Source organism: Ambystoma mexicanum, chromosome 3p (assembly GCF_040938575.1).
Source record: "Ambystoma mexicanum isolate Mex_15411 chromosome 3p, UKY_AmexF1_1, whole genome shotgun sequence".
Lineage (NCBI taxonomy): Eukaryota > Metazoa > Chordata > Amphibia > Caudata > Ambystomatidae > Ambystoma > Ambystoma mexicanum.
The window spans coordinates 816386886-816407412 of record NC_090925.1 but is presented as its reverse complement, the minus strand read 5'-3'; the positions used below and the strand labels follow the sequence as shown (position 1 = coordinate 816407412).

The following is a 20527-nucleotide window of genomic DNA, read 5'->3' as shown; positions in this document are numbered from 1 at the left end:
CGATACTGCTTATAAATCAACTGGCGGAAGGCACACTTGGTTAAGACGGTTTTATAACGCCAGGAGCTGGATTCGCTGTTTTTCACATGCATTTAAGCTCCTGCTTTTCGAGCAGAAGGCTCCTCATGAATCACAGAGCTAGACTCAAAGCGATCCCAGGTGAATGTGTTTCGGGTGGAGGAGGGCAGGAAGTGGGTGGTAACAGCCATAGGGACTAGCATGGCAATGGGTGGTTAGTGGGTGCGTAAATAGCCAAACAACACACACAGGATGTTTACCCTATCCCATCCACATCGCTCCTATCTTTACTTCCTATTGCAACAGTGTCAGCTTTTGGCAGTTCTTTCAGCCCCACTTAAAGGCCATAACTAACAAAAGAAGGTATGTAGCCCATCTTTGCTTGAGGGATGACTGACAGATATCTGATTGGACAGCAAGCTGCATGTGTGGCTCTTTTAGTTATTTAAGTAAGATAGTTGAACAGACAGGCATTTTCTGGGCTTTTTCAATTCAAGTGGAAATGGTTTGGCTAAAAGGCTACTATTTGGTTTTGTATGAAGGAGAGTTTGGATTAACTGTACATTTAACCATTAAATATAAATGTATTTTTAAATGATGTCGAGTTCACCTCACATTCAGGTGTGCAGGCCATTTTGGGTAGGATGCAGGGAGCTGCCCACAAACACAAGAAAGGGGTGGAATGTTCCTGCCACCACAAATGAAAGCAGCTCAGTAGTGGGTCCCCACGGGGGATGCACGGGGGGGTGTGCCAAAGCCACCCAATCTGCCCACGTCCACGACCTGTTTGCAAACCGTGTCAGCCATATTGCCGAGCTAGGATTTAACTACTCTCTATTTTAGGAAAGATTTCATATTTGAATGTAATTTTCCCTCCATGTGGCAACCCCCAAACTTTTTGCTGGTGTTTTATACCCTGATCTAAACTTTGCCAGAGAAGCACAGCCCTCAGCTGCACTCCCCTGGGCTTTTGCTCAATTCTTATGGGGAAACTGACATGCCCTTAAGACAGTCAGTACTGGGAGACTTTGTTTCCCTTAGTCCTTTCCTCATGCTGCAGCTTTGGTGCAACATGTAACAAGAGTGCAATGTAACTTACTTTACCGCACTCTTGGGTCTCTAGTCATTCCAAAGGCCCTAGAAACTCTCGCCGGATTTATCATGAACTGTGCAGGTGTGTCACGGACAGGACTGGTGGTAATAATTTTTCTTATGTTTTGAACCCTTTTTTGCCATGTTATCCGCGCTTACCGCGTTTGGCACGAATAGGTGGCCTGGCTCTCAAAATGGCCATGCCACGAGATTCTTTGTCCTGTCCTTTGGCCATCTTGCCCCTTCACCTTCCCCAGGTAGAGCCGACCCTGGTCAGTCCTTATTTGGACATGCACTTTCCCGCAAAACCCAACGCTTTGGCAGGCTTCTGTATGCCTTGTGTGTGTGCCTCCAGGATGTGGGCTGGGATGTCTGTTCCCAATACACATCCTGGGTGCTAGAGAGCCTGGAGTGTCCTGAATGCCTCGGACCACCGTGGTCCGTGATTGGTCCACGTATGGATTGAGTGTTTGTGAGCAGATCTCCCATTGGGTCCTCTCCGTTTTGGCGCGAAGGGAACTTTGGATAAGAGGAGGCCGAAAACACCACTACCATGTCGATCTCCTGAGTTCACACCGAACAAGGGATAATGAGCCAAGTATCCTGCAACAAGAAGCTGAGTCGAGCAACCGCTGGTGACCCGCTGGAAGGTTTGGCACCCTGAGCTCGCTGTCGTCCTGCGAGACCCCTCTGCATCTGATCGTCCTAGAAGGTGTGCAAAGGCGCTTCAACCCATTGGAATAGTGGGACCAACTATTCTCGGTACCTTCATCAAACCCTGCAAGTAAGCCTCTTCGAAGTGATCCTGGGCCAACCAGTGGGCTGACCAGCTTACACAGGATGTTTGCTCTGTCACTGCCGCCGTTTCGGGGAAGCCCTCGAAACTTGGCCTACTGCTAGCTCTGTGTCCATGGCACCCTCACACCGAATTTCGTACACTTGGCATTCCCAGTCCTGAAGTGAGACGAGTGCGCCCGGACCAGAGTAAACTCGGTTGCCGTGTTACCCTGCTGTGGTAACGACCTGTGCATGTTCGCTGCAATTGTGACCCCCTCGACCCTGAATCCTGCTACCGCGGAATCTGCATCCGAACATGCCAGCAATGTGAACTGAACTGGCGAAGTCTGGGTCTGCCTGCATCAGGGACCGGTGAGTAGTCCATACCCCAACCGGTGGCCCCTAGCGCAGGAACCCATTTCTTTTCTACCGCTGTTGCGAAATAGCAGATCTATCCCGCACTCTCACCCTGCCTCTGCCCGCAAGTGGAGGTCTTGCTTGAGTAGTGGGGACTTGTTCTTCATCGCCTGATTCACCTTCCTGACCTGTCAGAGACCCTTGAAGAGACCCTATTTTGTCCATTGGCACACGCGCGTGCATGTACTATTAAGCATAAGGCTCCTCTCTTCGTAGGGCTTAGACTTCCTCCTAGTTAGGTGTATTTCTGATGTCGAACTGGGGCTAATGATTACTTGCACTGCCTGTTTTCCTCCCCATCTAGGTGGTCTACATATTTCGTGCTCCTAATCCTTTAAACCCCTTGGCCTTGTATATACTTTAGTATTATTGTGATTCTTTGCTATGGTCGATGTTACAAAGGCCTTGTAATAAATGTGTCTATATTTTTAATATAACACCTGTCTAGAGTAATGTGTAAGTGTCCTTGCTTTGTGTGCTCATTGAAGTCTTTCAGTCACCCTCACCCCTCTTGAGACTTAGTCTTGACCGCCGCCATCGCTACCCTGATTGGTCTGGCTTTTCCAGAGGTTACCCTTATCCAAGAAACTAGGCTGGCCTTCTGAACCTCTGCCCCTCCAGGTCAGAGTTCAGAAATCCATCTTAACACTCTACAAGAGCTGTGCAACCTTAATAGGAGCCAGTTTGCTCTGAGCTACAGTGAGAAATGGGTCCTTCGGAGAGAAAACATTCTCGAGGGATACCCACAGCCAGCCCTTTCATCCACTTCTGTGAGCTATAATCTCAAGAAGCAGGGTTTATAATAGATGGTAACATTTGGATCGAGAAAAGGAAAAGAAACACTGCTCATGGTGGCAAGCAATCTTTCATGAAGGCTGTTTTTTTGTCCCAGGAGGATAGCTCAGTGGCAACGTGCTCGCCTTGGAAACAAGACCACACTTTTAAATACGCAACTAAGAGATATATTCCTGTAACAGCGAAGGACATATTTCTGTAACAGTGCCTCGATGCCCCTGGGCTGTGTGAGTGCTTTAAAAATGCAAATAAATAAATAAAAAAAGAAGCACCAGACCCAGTCACATCATGGCTGTGTGACGGATGGACGATTCTATGTTGTTTACTTCGACACATTTACTTCATATTGTTTTTTAAATGGAGGGGTCACGCACAAAAAACATTTAAAAAATGACTTCCCTACAAAGTAATGTTGCAAAGTAAATTACAACGAAGTACTACAGCAAAAAATTTGGCATAGAGCAATGGTCTTGAGATGTGCTCAATTGTGCCCTTGGAGTGTGGAGGTATCGCCATCAGATAAGCACATTTACCTGCCTCCTGCGAAGACCGAAAGGTAATCCGGTTATGCTTAGCCAACTGGCAGACGCCCCAGTGTCAGTAATGGGCCTTGTGCAGTTGAATGTGGGAGGACACAAAAGGAGGGGAAGAGGGAGATGGGGACATCACATTCCCCCAATGCAAACCAGTTTGCCCAGTAGGAGTGCAGTGAGGTGGTGTTACAAGCCTGCTTGTCCAATATATGAAATATAAGGCTGAGTGACCCATGCATTGATGTTAGATTCTCATGTGTTGTAGTGATTGTGTGTGTACTCTCTTTTGAATCTCAGGCTGAGTTACTCTATTAATTACTACCTGGTTCAGCCTAATCCACTCTTTTATTGGCTCTGTACCTATAATTGTCAGCCCCTATTCCGCTTAGTCACAGTGGACCTCTACACCTATGCAGATGATAATCAATTCCTCCTCTGTGTTTATGGGGACTTAGTAAGTAATATCCAGGCATTAATAAGGTGCAAGGCCGGAATATGTTTGTGGTTGAACAGAAACAGAATAAAGTTCAATACCATGACAACAGAAATGCTATTGTGTGGTACACAGATAGGTTGGGTTCAGCTGTGAGTCAGGGTTTGAGCCAGAAGCACTGGCGAGTTGCTCACCACTAGCTAATAAAATTCTTAATCTCTGCATTCTTATTGTTTCCCAATTGATGCTCCGCTGCAAACCAAAGGAGGTAGTCATATTTCTTTCTATCTTGGATAACTGAAAACAATCGTATACCTTTTCTCATTTCTTCAATGAGTGATGCTGGTAAATTCATCTGTATCAGTTACTTTGTTCTACTGCAATTTTATATATATATATATATATATATATATATATATATATATAATCTGTGAAAGTGTGTTTGTATGTTATGTTCGGGGTTGGTGTAACGCTCACCTGATTCCCGCAGAGGCGCCGGTCTTGACTGGGTGAATGCCGTATCTTCAAAGGTGATGTGTAACACACGGTTGGCTCTTTGGGCTGGACCTCTGTGCACTGTATGTCTGACTCGAAGAGTAAGATGTCTGCAGATAGAAAATATGGGATTAATGAACTGGGGTTATTGGGTGCCTCTCTCCTCTTCCCTTTCTCTTCTCCTGTAGAACCCTAAAGGTTAACACCCTCACCTTAGGTAAGTGAACGCCGAGCTCTCCATCTGCCTCGGGGCAGGGTGCCGTAACCAGTTTCTTCACTGGATAAGGGTGCAGGCCTCTTGACACGAACGGTAAGTTCTGGGCAGTTCAAATGTCTTAAAAGTCTTTTGTAATGATATCTCTTGTTTTGCAGGGTTCCGGCGATGGCGGATGGCGGGCTGATGAGAGTTGAGGATCGAACCCGCGTGAGGAATAGAAGCGCCTGGAAGCCCGTAAGTAAGCGCTTGTAGCCTGCTTCACGATGCGCACTAACTGTCCCTTTTATCTTGCAGGTACAAGTTCGGAGCTTTAGAGAAGCTGAAGGGTGCTGGAATACCCACAGGATTCGGCGTGGGAAGGAGTAATGGCACGTGAGTAATAAAGTTGCCCAATGTCTTTAAACGCACCTTCTTTTGTCTTTCAGATGCGGGATGCAGCGCCGAAGGCCTCCGGAGCGTGCAAAGAGCTGGTAAGCTTTTGTCTTTCAGATGCCGGAATGCACTGCGAAGACCTCCAGAGCATGCGAAGAGTAGGTAAGCCTTTGTCTTTCAGATGCCGGAATGCAGCGCGAGGCGTTGGTGACAGCCGATGGACCAGGTAAGAGATGCGCTGCCACTGAAGACCGTAGTGCTAACCTGTTCTTTCTTTGTCTTTACAGGTGCTGCTGAAGACTGGATTCCAGGATTGTAAGCCTTTGTTCCCTTAGGCCCAGGATCAGAAGCAGAAGACACGATGAGCGTTCTGCTGCAGAGAATGCAGAATAACGCAAAGCAAGATTCATCCATCTGGTGTGGTTTAAATAGCCTCCTGTAGTGCTTAGGTGTCTCCTTCCACAGCCACGCCTAAGAAAAGAGTTCCTGCTTTCCAGAAGAGTTCCAGTGTTCTGAACCTAGGGAGTGGCTCCTGCACCACCCAACAGGAAAAGTAGTCCCAAACAGAAGAGGATCAGGGGTTCAACTGGCAGGTAAGTAAGCAGCATGGTCTGCTGCAGGTAAGTCCACCCAAGCATTATGAGCCCGGCGCTTCCAGCGCTGGGACTGGGCATCTTTATGAGCCTGGTGCCACTGGCGCCAGGACAGGGTCCAAAAGGTCCCAATTGGGACTGGCTGGCACTCGGAACCGGGGTTATGGGTCTGCTTTCAAGGGAGTCGGGCAAGTCCTGATCTTTTGGAAGCAGAGATCATGACAGCACCCCCCCTCAAGGCCCCTCCCAAACCGGGCTTCTCCGGGGGTTTGGGCTTGTTAGGAAATGTTCGATGAAATCTTTTGATTAGACGAGGCGAGTGGACATATTCTGCAGGTTCCCAGGATCTTTCTTGCGGACCGTAGCCTTTCCAGTCAATCAGGTAAAATAGTTTAGATTTGGAGATCTTGGAATCCAGGATGCTTTTGACTTCAAACTCGAGTTCTCCATCAACTAGAATAGGTTTTGGAGATGTAGTTAGTCGGGTTTGAGGTTGCACGGGTTTTAATAGAGAGACGTGGAAGACCGGATGTATCTTCATGTGAGGGGGCAAGTCCAACTTGACCGCTACTGGATTTACTATGGTAGTAATGGAATAGGGACCAAGGTATCTTGGGTTGAATGTGCGTGGTCCTTTTAGAGGTAGATATTTGGTGGATAACCAGACTTGATCTCCTACTTGATATTGGGGGGCTTCCTTCCGATGTTGGTCTGCTCCTTTCTTGTATTGTTCTTTAGCCCTTTGAAGGTGAGAAACGGCTTCCTTAAAGGCTTGGGTGATTGTAGAATGCAGGTGGTCTACTGCTGGTGTTCCAAGATCTTGGAGTGGATCCAACTCCGAGGTTCGAGGGTGACTACCATATAAAAGAAAAAACGGGGTCTTCCCAGTTCCCGAGTGGACAGAGTTATTGTAGGCATATTCGGCTATCCAAAGGATATCTTTCCAAGTTTTTTCAGTTTGTTGTAGCATGCAGCGCAAATACTGTTCCAGAGTTTGATTGGTCCTCTCGGTTTGTCCGTCGGTTTGAGGGTGGTGGCTGGTCGAAAGTCTCACATCAATTTGAGCCGACCGACAGCAACTTCGCCAAAAATGAGAAATAAATTGACTACCTCGATCCGAAATTAGAACTGAAGGAAAACCGTGCAGTCGGACGATGTTTTCGAGAAATTCTCGGGCCAGAGTTGCTGCTGTTGGTAAGCCTTTGAGTGGAATGAAATGCGCCATCTTGGAGAATAGGTCCACGATTACTAGGATCGTATTGTATCCGGAGCATGGAGGTAGATCGGTGATGAAGTCCATAGAAAGCGTATGCCAAGGGCGAGGCGGGATGTCAATAGGGCGTAAGAGGCCGGCTGGTTTTTCCTTTTGACTCTTGTTTTGGGCGCATACTCCACAGGACATTACAAAGTCTCTGATATCTTTTTTCCAAGACAGCCACCAGAAGTAGCGCTTGATCTTTTCCGAGGTCTTGGTCATACCGGGATGACCTTCCATTAAAGAATCGTGATAACAAGAGATTACCTTTTTCTGTAAATCTGTGCTGGGCAGGTATAACCGTTCTTGGAAATATAATAGGTTGTCCTTCACCGTAAAGTCCTTTCCCTGCAGATGCCAATTCTGTATGTCTGCTGGAGTTACCAGTAGCCTGGCTTTATCCTTAACTTCCTCTATGGACTGTGTGGCGATTACACCTAGAATTCTTTGTTCGGGAATGATAGGTACAGGTTTAGGATTGATCAAATGTTCTTCCACTCCCATCCGAGAAAGGGCATCAGCTTTACCGTTTTTTGTACCAGGTCGATAGGTAATTATGAAGTCAAACTCGACAAAGAATAGTGCCCAACGGAGTTGCCTAGAGGATTGAGCTTTTGCGGTTTTCAAATATTGCAGGTTTCGGTGATCTGTAATCACAGTAACGGTGTGTCGGGCCCCCAGAAGATAATGCCGCCAAGCCTTAAAGGCGGACTTGATAGCTAGAAGTTCCTTATCAGTAATAGTGTAATTGATTTCAGGAGGCGAGAATTTGCGGGACCAAAATGCCACGGGATGCAACTGATTGGTTACTGGGTCCTTTTGTGATAGAACTGCCCCCATGGCAAGGCTCGAAGCATCAGTTTCAACGATGTAGGGGAGTTCTGGGCGAGGATGTTTTAAGATCGGTGCAGAGATAAATCTAGTCTTCAAATTCTGGAAAGCTTGTTCCGCCTCGGTAGACCATTCAAAACGTTTGTTTTTCTTTAACAAGGCGGTGATGGGCTGGACTATTAGAGAGAATTCGGGGATAAACCTGCGGTAAAAGTTAGCGAAGCCTAACATGCTTTGAACACCTTTTACGGAGGATGGCGATGGCCATTTGAGAATTGCATCGACCTTCTTTGAATCCATACGCACTCCGCTAGGTGATAATATGAATCCCAAGAATTCAACTTCAGTCACGTTGAAAACACATTTTTCCAACTTAGCGAAAAGTTTGTGTTGACGCAATCTCTCGAGGACCATTTTCACGTGTTTCCGATGTTCAGTTTCCGATGAAGAATAAACGAGGATGTCGTCAATGTAAACAACAACACACACATCTATGAGCTCTCTGAGGACATCGTTCATAAAATATTGAAAGGCGGCCGGGGCATTGCAAAGTCCGAAGGGCATGACCTGATATTCAAATAGCCCATACTTGGTGCGGAAGGCCGTCTTCCATTCATCGCCCTCTTTTACTCGTACCAAGTGGTAGGCTCCTCTAAGATCCAGCTTTGTATATATGCATGCTTTTCTGGCTTGGTCCAGGAGTTCAGGGATCAAAGGTAACGGATATCTATTCTTAACGGTGATCTGGTTCAGGGCGCGATAATCTATACAAGTTCTAAGGTCGCCTTCTTTTTTTGGAACGAAGAACAAAGCTGAGGAAGCAGGGGACTTGGAAGGACGAATAAACCCATTCGCTAGGTATTGATCCAGGTATTGTCGGAGGTGAAGATTCTCAGGCTCGGTGAGGGCATAAATTCTACTACAAGGAGGAGTAGATCCAGGTATCAGGTCTATCTGGCAGTCATAAGACCTATGAGGAGGTAGAGAGTTAGCCTGATCCTTCCGGAAAACATCTTGGAATTCTAGGTATTCAGGAGGTAACTGAGGAGCCTCCGACGAAATTGCTGCCAGTGCAACACCAGGTCGAGGGTGACAAGTAGAGATACATTCTGGAAACTGAACCGTTCTTGCTCGCCAATCGATCTGAGGATTGTGCTTCTCTAACCAAGGAATTCCTAGAATAATCTGGAACTGGGGGGCCTTGATCACATCGAACACGATCTTCTCATGGTGTCCATCTTGACTTACTAGCGTCACTTCTTGGGTGGTATGCGTTACTGGTCCGGAGGCTATCTCCGTACCATCCACCGTAGTAATGACGTCCTTTACAGCCTTTGGACAAAGAGTCAGATTCATCCTCAAAACCATTTCATGATCCACATAATTGCCGATGGCACCGCTGTCGACGTAAGCTTCAATCGCATGTAATCGATCCGGATGTTCAGGGCTAATGAGGACCATAGGTATCACGAAATGCGAGGTCACGGAACTGGTTTTAACGCTCGGCAAGAGGACCTCTATTCTTGTCGGGCGAGGTTGTTTCCCTGCTCAGAGTTTGTGACCCTGGTAACTGCAGCTCCTACTGCCTTCTTGGCTGGTTTCACCGGACAGTCTCGAAGAAAGTGCCCCGAGTTTCCGCAATAGAGGCATAATTGCAGCTGTTTTCTCCTTTCCCGCTCCTTTTGTGTTAGTGGTCCTTTCAGGCCCCCTATTTGCATGGGTTCCCCGGTGTCTACTCCTTTGGTAGGAGTTGGTGGTTTGGAAAATACTCGAGCATCAAACTAGGAACGATCGGCCTTCCTGTTCTGCAGTCTGTGGTCAATTTGAACGACTAAGTCAATATAGTCCGAACAGTCTTGCGGGGGATTCACTACTTGGGCTAACACATCTTTGAGCTCTCCTCGTAGACCTCTATAAAACAGCGTAATCCTTTTGTCCTCAGGCCATCGAGTTTCCACTATCAGTCTGTTGAAAGACGCAATATAAGCCAAAAGGTCTTGATTACCCTGTCGCAATGAAAGGAGCTCATTGTCCAAGGCCTGCCCCTGTGAATGTCTTGCAAACAGTTTTTCCATACTGAGCTGAAAAGCTGGAAAATCATGGAGAACCGGATCATCTTGATTAACTAGAGGGATCGACCAGTCTGCCGCATTGCCACTAAGGTACGAAAGCACGAAAGCTACCTTAGCTTGATCAGTTGGAAAGACTGCTGGCCGGCATAAGAAGTGCAACCGGCACTGATTAATAAATACTGCAAACCTCTTTGGGTCACCAGAAAATCGTTCGGGCGGAGCCTGAGGTACATTCCCAGGTAGGTTGATCTGCACTGGGTTCGTAGAGGATGTTGAAGGAAGATTTGCCCCTGATGCGGGTAACGGAGTTTGTCTGGCTTGTGACTGTAGCAATTGTCTAGCGAGATCGTCTGTTCGCTCCTTGGAAATAATCAGTTCCCTTCTTAGAGCATTCGTTTCCTGACGGGCTGCATGCACTTCTGCTCTTAGTTCCCCAAGTAACTGGGCTAGCTGGTCGGTATCCGAGGTTTCCATATCGCCTGGGTGGAAGTTTTGCGATAGGCTTTGCGTTCTGTAACGCTCACCTGATTCCCGCAGAGGCGCCGGTCTTGACTGGGTGAATACCGTATCTTCAAAGGTGATGTGTAACACACGGTTGGCTCTTTGGGCTGGACCTCTGTGCACTGTATGTCTGACTCGAAGAGTAAGATGTCTGCAGATAGAAAATATGGGATTAATGAACTGGGGTTATTGGGTGCCTCTCTCCTCTTCCCTTTCTCTTCTCCTGTAGAACCCCAAAGGTTAACACCCTCACCTTAGGTAAGTGAACGCCGAGCTCTCCATCTGCCTTGGGGCAGGGTGCCGTAACCAGTTTCTTCACTGGATAAGGGTGCAGGCCTCTTGACCTCAGAGGACTGCTGTCTGTCGTTAACTGCACGAACGGTAAGTTCTGGGCACTTCAAATGTCTTAAAAGTCTTTTGTAATGATATCTCTTGTTTTGCAGGGTTCCGGCGATGGCGGATGGCGGGCTGATGAGAGTTGAGGATCGAACCCGCGTGAGGAATAGAAGCGCCTGGAAGCACGTAAGTAAGCGCTTGTAGCCTGCTTCACGATGCGCACTAACTGTCCCTTTTATCTTGCAGGTACAAGTTCGGAGCTTAGAGAAGCTGAAGGGTGCTGGAATACCCACTGGATTCGGCGTGGGAAGGAGTAATGGCACGTGAGTAATAAAGTTGCCCAATGTCTTTAAACGCACCTTCTTTTGTCTTTCAGATGCGGGATGCAGCGCCGAAGGCCTCCGGAGCGTGCGAAGAGCTGGTAAGCTTTTGTCTTTCAGATGCCGGAATGCAGTGCGAAGACCTCCGGAGCATGCGAAAAGTAGATAAGCCTTTGTCTTTCAGATGCCGGAATGCAGTGCGAAGACCTCCGGAGCATGCGAAGAGTAGGTAAGCCTTTGTCTTTCAGATGCCGGAATGCAGCGCGAGGCGTTGGTGACAGCCGATGGACCAGGTAAGAGATGCGCTGCCACTGAAGACCGTAGTGCTAACCTGTTCTTTCTTTGTCTTTACAGGTGCTGCTGAAGACTGGATTCCAGGATGGTAAGCCTTTGTTCCCTTAGGCCCAGGATCAGAAGCAGAAGACACGATGAGCGTTCTGCTGCAGAGAATGCAGAATAACGCAAAGCAAGATTCATCCATCGGGTGTGGTTTAAATAGCCTCCTGTAGTGCTTAGGTGTCACCTTCCACAGCCACGCCTAAGAAAAGAGTTCCTGCTTTCCAGAAGAGTTCCAGTGTTCTGAACCTAGGGAGTGGCTCCTGCCCCACCCAACAGGAAAAGTAGTCCCAAACAGAAGAGGATCAGGGGTTCAACTGGCAGGTAAGTAAGCAGCATGGTCTGCTGCAGGTAAGTCCACCCAAGCATTATGAGCCCGGCGCTTCCAGCGCTGGGACTGGGCATCTTTATGAGCCTGGTGCCACTGGCGCCAGGACAGGGTCCAAAAGGTCCCAATTGGGACTGGCTGGCACTCGGAACCAGGGTTATGGGTCTGCTTCCAAGGGAGTCGGGCAAGTCCTGATCTTTTGGAAGCAGAGATCATGACAGTTGGCTCCAGCCCCATAGCAGTTGGTGGGCTGAAATGTTGGCCCAAGGTCGGCACACTAGTCTGCGCAGTACTGGCGATAGTGAAATTTGACCAATCCCACCCATTCGTCCTGCACAAGGCGTGGTCCGTCCCTGTGCTATCATTATAGGCGATTTCAAGAGATTGACGATTTTGCAGTTGTTGGTTCCAGCCCCACAACAGTTGGTGGGCTGAAATTCTTGCCCGAGGTCGGCATACCAGTCTGGGGTGTACTGACCATAGTGAAATTTGACTAACCCCACCCATTCGCCCTGCACAGGGGTGAAGCAGGGTCCGACCCTGTGCTATCAGTATAGACTATTTCGGGAGATTGCCAATTTTGCAATTTTTAAAAAATAGGAAGTTATGACACAATAAAACACACACAAGCCTATGTCAGACCCCCACGTGCATGTCAGCTAAAGACCCGTGGAAAGCCGGCTGGCACCGCTAGTTCAATATATTAGAGGTTCCCCAAATATTCTATCATCCACCTGCAGTGGATATAAAATACAGCTGATTATTTGTTGTTGCGACTGGATTCAAAACAGCATATTACTCCAGCCATTAAACTTCACTACTCTCAGTCGCCAAAATAGCCGAAGTTCAAGCTTTTTTCATTGTTCATAAAGCATTCTACAAATCTGGCCTCTAATTTGTACACAACCATTTCCCAAAATATAAGCCAAACTAACCACAATAGCCATCTGATAAAAATGTGCCCAAAGTACAGATGGTTCATTGATCTAGTACCAGCGGTCAAGGTTTCTCAATGCACGCCGCTTTCCTATGGAACAAACTTCTGTTTTAGTTATGCGCTAGAAATGACCATCTTAAATTTATGGTTCCCAAATTATATCAAACATGGTTTTCCCTAAAATGATGTAGTTCAAATCTTTTTAAATGCGGGCCGAATCGTTCTGTACACACTGCAGTCTGGATATGGGACTCACTGGAAGGGTGTGGTACAGGGTATTTGCTTAGTTCAGACAAGAGACAACCTGTGCTATGTCTCAAAACAACGCAAACAGGGAAAATTCCTTTTTTTTAGTTTCCAGTGGGGAAATCTAGCCAGTTTGAAATCCATGATATGTCTGCAGGATCAGATGAGGATAGTATTCAATATGACACCCACATATAGAAAATACAGTGCCCATGAGGGTCCCTAGCAAAGCGGGCTCTGTCTCTGGATTCTAGATGTGAGCATTGACTCTGAAGATGATCACTTCTGTCTTGTTGGTGTTCATCTTTAGAAATGCACTACACATCCATTAGTCAAGCTTTTGTAGCTCGGCATAAACGCAGACAGCTGAATATTTTTAACCTAGTCATAAGCTTTCTGAATATGGACGGGGGCGATCTTAATCGGGGGTTGCAGTAAGACATTAGATAGTATAGGAGACAACTCACAAAAGACTTAACTCAGAGCCCTACAGGACGTCACAGTTCAGTTATTCAAAAACGATTCAATCGAAGCAAGAGTTGGCACCCTGGCATTACTCAAATGTGGGTAGTACAGACGTATAGCATGCTTGGCATTGGCTCCCAGAACTAGCGGGTTCAAGGCCAACAACATTGCCTCCATCCAACTCCAGACTGAGGTTGGCAACCTTTGACAAAAATGAGGCAACTGTACCGTTTTAACTTCTTTTGGTGTGAGACAACCCTTTCCCCTAAAATCGATGTCAGTCCGAGTTTAGGCATAGGCTGGAAGCTTTCTGGGTCTTCTCCAGCCAATGAAACTATTTTTAGTATCAATGTTGACACTCCATGCCGGAACGCAGATGTACATAATCTGGAAGGCAAGAGACCAATCTGATGAAATTGATCTTGAGGTCAGTGAGCAGTTATGAACTAAAGGAGTGGGAGCGATTGTTGTAAGTCCTAATCATTTCATTGGGGAACCAGAGGTTTCACTATGTGCAACGACTTTCAAGTAGTGTTCCGACTACAACATCTGACAAACGTGTACTAGGAAAGTAGGCACTATAACTCCAAGGTGTATATAACGCGAGAGGTGCTGCGCGATCGACATTGGTGACTAATACTTGTGGAGGCAAATGTCAGAGTGGAAGAGCAGGATTTTTCGTTTGAATGAATCAGATAGACTGTTGTACAACACTTGTGATGTCTGCCTAGTGACACCAGACCCTTTGGATGCTAAATCATTCTTTTGGGTGGATGGATGTATGTTCCATAATTCTCTGAACATAATATATTCTAGTTGTCAGATGAAAAGCATAGCGTTATTGCCCAACACAAAGAACCTTATGTTCCGGGTTAGTATCAATAAAAGTGTGGTGGCAATGTAGAAGTATATCTGCAGATTTATAACCAAAATAATTTAATGTTACTGCCATTTGGTCCCGTGGAACTACCACAAGATCAAAAGTAATGTCACATTGTTGCTAGTTTCCATTTCTGAAGCCCATAGAACTTCATGGGGAATTTTCTGGAATTACCACAACACACAGAAATGGATGATTTACCTCCCCCTTTTGCTGGCGGTACATCTCCACTTTGCCACTGAAATGTGTAGGGCGGTGCATTAAAGAGCCGGTAAAGTGGTGAACATAGAATGACTGCATCGCTGTACTCCCATTGAGGCCCACTAATGTCTCCATTCCTCCTCAGAAGTTGTAGTCTATCATTCTTCTTGGTTAATTGGGATGCAAACCACTGTGTCATGTTCTCAGTACTCAGGTCATGATAGTCCTACGCTTGCTTAATGATGGGAGATCGAGTTGAGTGAACTAATATCTAACCCTCTGCATGGCACCTGCCAGGTTTCTTAAAGGGGTTCATGTTGGAACTAACATTTCTAGGAGGGGTCTAAAAGTTTCAATGGGCAGTCTCTTCTGAGGTGGTACAGTCAGCGTAGCTAATACATTGGCGCCTGCATTAAAGGCTGCTTGTAATGGGATTTGAAAAAGGGTTCATAAAGTGAATTGTCCAAGTAAGTTATAGCACTAATGTCATACATCTCAAGCTAAAAGTGGAAAATATCTCATCCGGTGTACAACCTGCCGTATGGACTGGGCTGTAAACCAGATGCCTCAAGTCCCTGGACTTCAAGGGAGAAGTTCTGGTTCGAGGCCGGGGAGTTTACGAATATTGAGGCAGATCTAAAGGTCACTACACAGGGTTTCCTGCTGATTGTTGATCAGCCGGTCTCCCAGTGAACCTGGCAGCTGCTCAACAAAGGAGGCGGAGGTATATCAAGTGCTGTATATTAATGCAAACTAGAACAGAAGCAAAGACACAGGACTAAGGATTCTTCTTGACTAAGGGAGTGGGTTGTAGGTGATTTAATGCTGATCGGCACTTTATTGACTTCTCTGCCCAGACCCATGGAGATTTTATAGTCATTCTACTAGTACTCGCGGATAAAAGTTGGGGTTGGTGATTGGGATGAGAAGTTTTGGAGTTAAACCTACCTTTAGTAAGACAGCATTCTCTTTGGGAATGAAGGGTGGGATGCAAAAATGCAACAATTGATGTGCGCTGAGTGAGAGTGCGAAGGGAGCTGTGAGATGCCCCTGCAAGAGGTTGGTACGAAGATACTGTAAACATTTAGGGGAGGGGTTGGCTCTCATGTAGCTTGAGCACGTGGGGGCACATATTCCTAGGTTGACAATGGAAGGGATCTATGGGATCTGCCTCCCAGGACCTGTACAGGTGAACATACATGCAGACGGTTGCGAGCCACGTCTCCCTCTCCTATTCTTGCCTGCTCATTACCCATAGTCCTTTCTCTAAGATCTTTGGCAGTCACAGATGCATTTCCCTCTTCTCTGTGATCATTGAACATCTTTCAGATATGTTGGTCTTCAACTGATAAAGCTCCATCGAAAGTGCCAATGCCATCATCCTGTGTGCAACCACAGGTTCTGGTTGTACGTTGACAGTCTAATCCCACAATACAGGATGCACAAGACATATTTTTTGAGAATAGCTGTGGTGGTTGTTCTCTGTTTAGAAGGTGGCAACCCGAGTTCTCTCAAAGAATCTGAAAGAGCAGGGAAACATCATGCTTTGTGGGATGTGTAATGTTCCTACCTGGCATAAAATGGGGCCTTAAAGGGATGGTCTAGTAAAAATTTTTATTTAAAAAATAGATAGGCCACATAAAAAAAAAAATACTAGCATCCTCCGTTTTAAAACTTCCTATGTAAAATTTTGAGCTATTCAAGCTCAAAATTCGAAAAAGCAAGCACAGGGGCGCAGCCATTTTGTGAAATGGAGGCCCTCCTGTGCTGGCTTTTGCTTTTGCGGCACTAATGAAGGAAAAGCCAGCCAGCTGTAGTAAACAAAGTCTACCGCTGGGTGGCTTTCCCTTCATTAGTGCCGGGACTCGGAGGACGCGGACCGGAGACCAGAGCAGGAAAGCTGCAGCTGAATCTCGGTAAGTGCTATTTATTTTTTTTACAAAAAATAAGCACTAGCTGCGTTTTTTTTTCTAAGTTTTCCGGGCTGGAGGAGCCCGGAAAACTTAGAAATAAAACTGCAGCTTTAAAAACGTTGTATTTATGTTTGCGGTCGCTTTTGAAGCGACCGCAGACATAAATACAACGTTATTCTGTTGGAAAACACTGCGGTTTTTCTTTCCAAGTTTCTCAGGCTCCTCCGGCTCGGAGGAGCCTGAGAAACTTGGAAAGAAAAACCGCAGCGTTTTCCAACACAACCGCGTTGTGTCTGCCTGAATCTGCTTTACCATTTGGGGCTCTCGGGCTCCCCACGGGGAGCCCGAGAGCCCCAAATGGGAAAGCAGATTTAGGCAGACAACGCAGCATTTAGCATTTCCCATTTGGGGCTCTCGGGCTCCCCACGGGGAGCCCGAGAGCCCCAAATGGTAAAGCAGATTCAGGCAGACACAACGCGGCATTGCGGAAAACAACCGCGTTGTTTCTGCCTGAATCTGCTTTTCCATTTGGGGCTGGAGCCCGAGAGCCCCAAATGGAAAAGCAGATTCAGGCAGAAACAACGCGGCATTGCGGAAAACAACCGCTTTGTGTCTGCCTGAATCTGCTTTACCATTTGGGGCTCTCGGGCTCCCCACGGGGAGCCCGAGAGCCCCAAATGGGAAAGCAGATTTAGGCAGACAACGCAGCATTTAGCATTTCCCATTTGGGGCTCTCAGGCTCCCCACGGGGAGCCCGAGAGCCCCAAATGGGAAATCAGCTGCAGGTAGAAACACTACGCGGCATGTAAACATAACCGCGTGTGTTTCTGCCTGCTGTGGTTTTCACTTTGGGTCTCCGGTGCTCCCCTGGGAGCACCGGAGACCCAAAGTGATAGCCACAGCAGGCAGAAACACACGCGGTTGTGTTGGAAAACGCTGCGGTTTTTCTTTATGAGTTTCTCAGGCTCCTCCGAGCCGGAGGAGCCTGAGAAACTTGGAAAGAAAAACCGCAGCGTTTTCCAACACAATAACGTTGTATTTATGTTTGCGGTCGCTTCAAAAGCGACCGCAAACATAGGTACAACGTTTTTAAAGCTGCGGTTTTATTTCTAAGTTTTCCGGGCACCTCCAGCCCGGAAAACTTAGAAAAAAAACCGCAGCTAGTGCTTATTTTTTGTAAAAATAATAAATAGTACTTACCGAGATTCAGCTGCAGCTTTCCTGCTCTGGTCTCCGGTCCGCGTCCTCCGAGTCCAGGCACTAATGAAGGGAAAGCCACCCAGCGGTATACTTTGTTTACTACAGCTGGCTGGCTTTTCCTTCATTAGTGCCGCAAAAGCAAAAGCCAGCACAGGAGGGCCTCCATTTCACAAAATGGCTGCGCCCCTGTGCTTGCTTTTTCGAATTTTGAGCTTGAATAGCTCAAAATTTTACATAGGAAGTTTTAAAACGGAGGATGCTAGTATTTTTTTTTTATGTGGCCTATCTATTTTTTAAATAAAAATTTTTACTAGACCATCCCTTTAAACACAACCAACATAAACTTATCATTTCCGGACCCAGTCTTTTGATGCAGGGCTGGGCTGTTCTCTTGTTTTCGAGGCATGAAAGGCCCACTCTCCACCTAAGCAGACAGTGTTGTGGGTTGGGCTAAGGAGTGGGGAGGAGAACCCCATCTCTCCACAACTCCCCCAAAGAGACAAGTGGCAAAAGGACTCTGTTGGGAGATTCATTACCTAGGATGTAGGGGCAGAGTAACTTGGGGTGATTAGGGGAGCAGCCTTATGCATCAGGACAGTGGGGCGGTTATGCTTCTCTGCCTGTTTATCCTCTTATGCTCCAAGTCACACAACACAGGGAATGTTTTATTCCATGGACTTGCAGAGTAGGATGTGGGAGGTGCTTGGTGCAGTCGTTGCCCTTTTACGGTGTCAAAATGCAATTGATGAGGCTTGCTGATCTTTAGGAGAAATTGAATACTGTCACAAAATCTACAGAGCTGAACACCACAGGAAAGGGTTATCCAACCACTGACATCAGGGAAAATAGTTATGCGGTGCAAATGAAGCTTGTAACAGGAAACACCAATGTTAGTGAAACGAGTTTTCAATTGGTGGAAGATGTGCCCAAATTATGAATGGCCTGAAAACAAGGCAGTGGTGTTGTCCTTTATTTCATTTCGGTTGTGATCTTTGACAATCCTCATAATAAGGGTAGTGCTATTGCTCAGGCCATGATGCTGCTACTTGTCTGTTTTAATTCACAAAATCCCTTCTTTATTTGACGCCATATCTTTTCTTTTCCTCCCCAACCAGATCTGTCCTGTCTCACTATGGATGCCGCCACAGCCCACCCTGAGCTCCTTGTTTCTGAAGACTGTACCCGTGTGAGATGGGGCAGTGCAGAACATCCTGGCGCCGTCAGACCAGAAAAGGGCTTCCACACCATATTTGCCTTGGGGGAGACAGGCTACAACTCAGGGAGGCACTACTGGGAGGTGGAAGTGGGCAAGAAGGCGTCCTGGACTGTGGGCGTGGCTAGTGAGCTCATCGGAAGAAAGGAAGGCGTTGAGCTGAAGGAGGGAAATGGCGTTTGGGCCATCTGGCTACGAAACGGATTCATTTACAGAGCATCCCCAAAGCCGCTGATCCCGAGGGCCAAGCCCCAAAAACTTGGGGTGTACTTGGACTATGAGGGGGGACAGGTGTCCTTCTATAATGCTGATGACATGTCCCACCTCTACACCTTTAGTAGCACCTTTGTGGGCAAGCTTTTCCCCTTCTTTGACCCCGGCTTCAGCTATTTAGGAGACAATGGGGACCCTCTCAGAATCATCCATCCGTGTATCTAGGACGCATGTCCCCCCAAAATGTCCATGCTCAGTCACTTAACCTGAGACTACCACAGGGAGTGCATGGTTATGAGACAGCAAGGTTTATCTGAATGCTAATCTTGAATATCACAGTAATATTTAGAAAAGCAACTAAGAATAACAATGGATTGATAAAGTGAGTTTTCCCCACCTTCTGCCATCACGGGCAACATTTGGTCAAATGGGAAAACACATTTTCACTTTTTCTTTACTAATTATAAATAAAGTTGTGAGAACTTGAAGTACAATTCAAAAGTAATACAATTACACTGTCATTCATTTTGAAAAGCTTTTTCCTTAAATAATTATGTACAGTGCAATAATATTCAGTCCATCTTTAGAATAGCACATCAATACAGTAGTTTGCAGTAATTAAGGACAGAATCATGTTGACATTGTGTGTAGAACTCAAGCTCCTTTTTGCAACAATCCGATGCAATCAAGTGTCAAGAATAAGAAATCTAAACACGACTCAGAGCTCATGAATGATTGGATGGACTTTAATGCTCGCAGAACCAATTAAATAGCTTGATTCTCTTGTTTTGGCAATACATCTCTTTCGGCTAGTGTACCACTTATGTTTCCTTATTCCACTGTGATGCCCTGTACCCTGTTGGTTATAGATATTTTGTGGCAAGGCTAACCTCCTTCCTTTTTGCTATATTTTGATATTCCTAAATTTACATGTTCTGAAATTTGACAATTAAAGTTATATCTTGTTATTAACAGCATGTGCCATACTGAACATTTGTATCAATATTTCTGTTTAATAAAAGTAGACATTTAAAAAGTAGTTTCCAGCATCACTAGCAATGTGTTACATATGGGATGCAAGACCCAAACCCTACTGTGCAGTCCATATTAAAGATGAAGTTTCTTCCTCCCCCTGATGGTATGAGGGAAGGAGTCACGGGTATGCGGGTCACCTGGCAATGCAACAGTTGAGGAGCAGCAGCAGCTCTAAGGCGCATCCCACATGAGCTCTTTCGTGGACCTGGCAGTTGTTATTGCGCAACGCTCCTCTGTCTAATCCTAACAGGAAAGGAACAGGAAGAAATCTATCACAGTATATACACTGCACAGGAATTTCGCAATGATAATTCTGTTTGTACACAATGGTGGGAATTACGACAGTGTCACAAAAACACTCACACCATGTAATATTTGAAAGATAATGTGACGTTCGTCCCAGTGGTAGAGAAAGTTGGTTTCCCAAAGTACCCCAGCCCAACAGCAGCCTAGTACATACTGCGTTGACCTCAAGACCTAAGAGATGGTTGTCTCAGTACCAA

General features: G+C 46.5%; 1 protein-coding gene across 2 annotated transcripts in view; it reads left to right on the top strand.

The window, feature by feature from the left end:
- LOC138580934 (zinc-binding protein A33-like) overlaps window positions 1-19961 on the top strand; it is a 219370-nt gene extending 199409 nt beyond the window's left edge. For both annotated transcript variants that reach the window (XM_069651867.1, XM_069651866.1), the window contains one exon: window positions 18679-19961. In XM_069651867.1, coding sequence (XP_069507968.1) covers window positions 18679-19214 — 536 coding nt within the window. In that variant the 3' untranslated portion in view covers window positions 19215-19961. The remainder of the gene's footprint in view (window positions 1-18678) is intronic.
- Window positions 19962-20527: the final 566 nt, after the last annotated feature.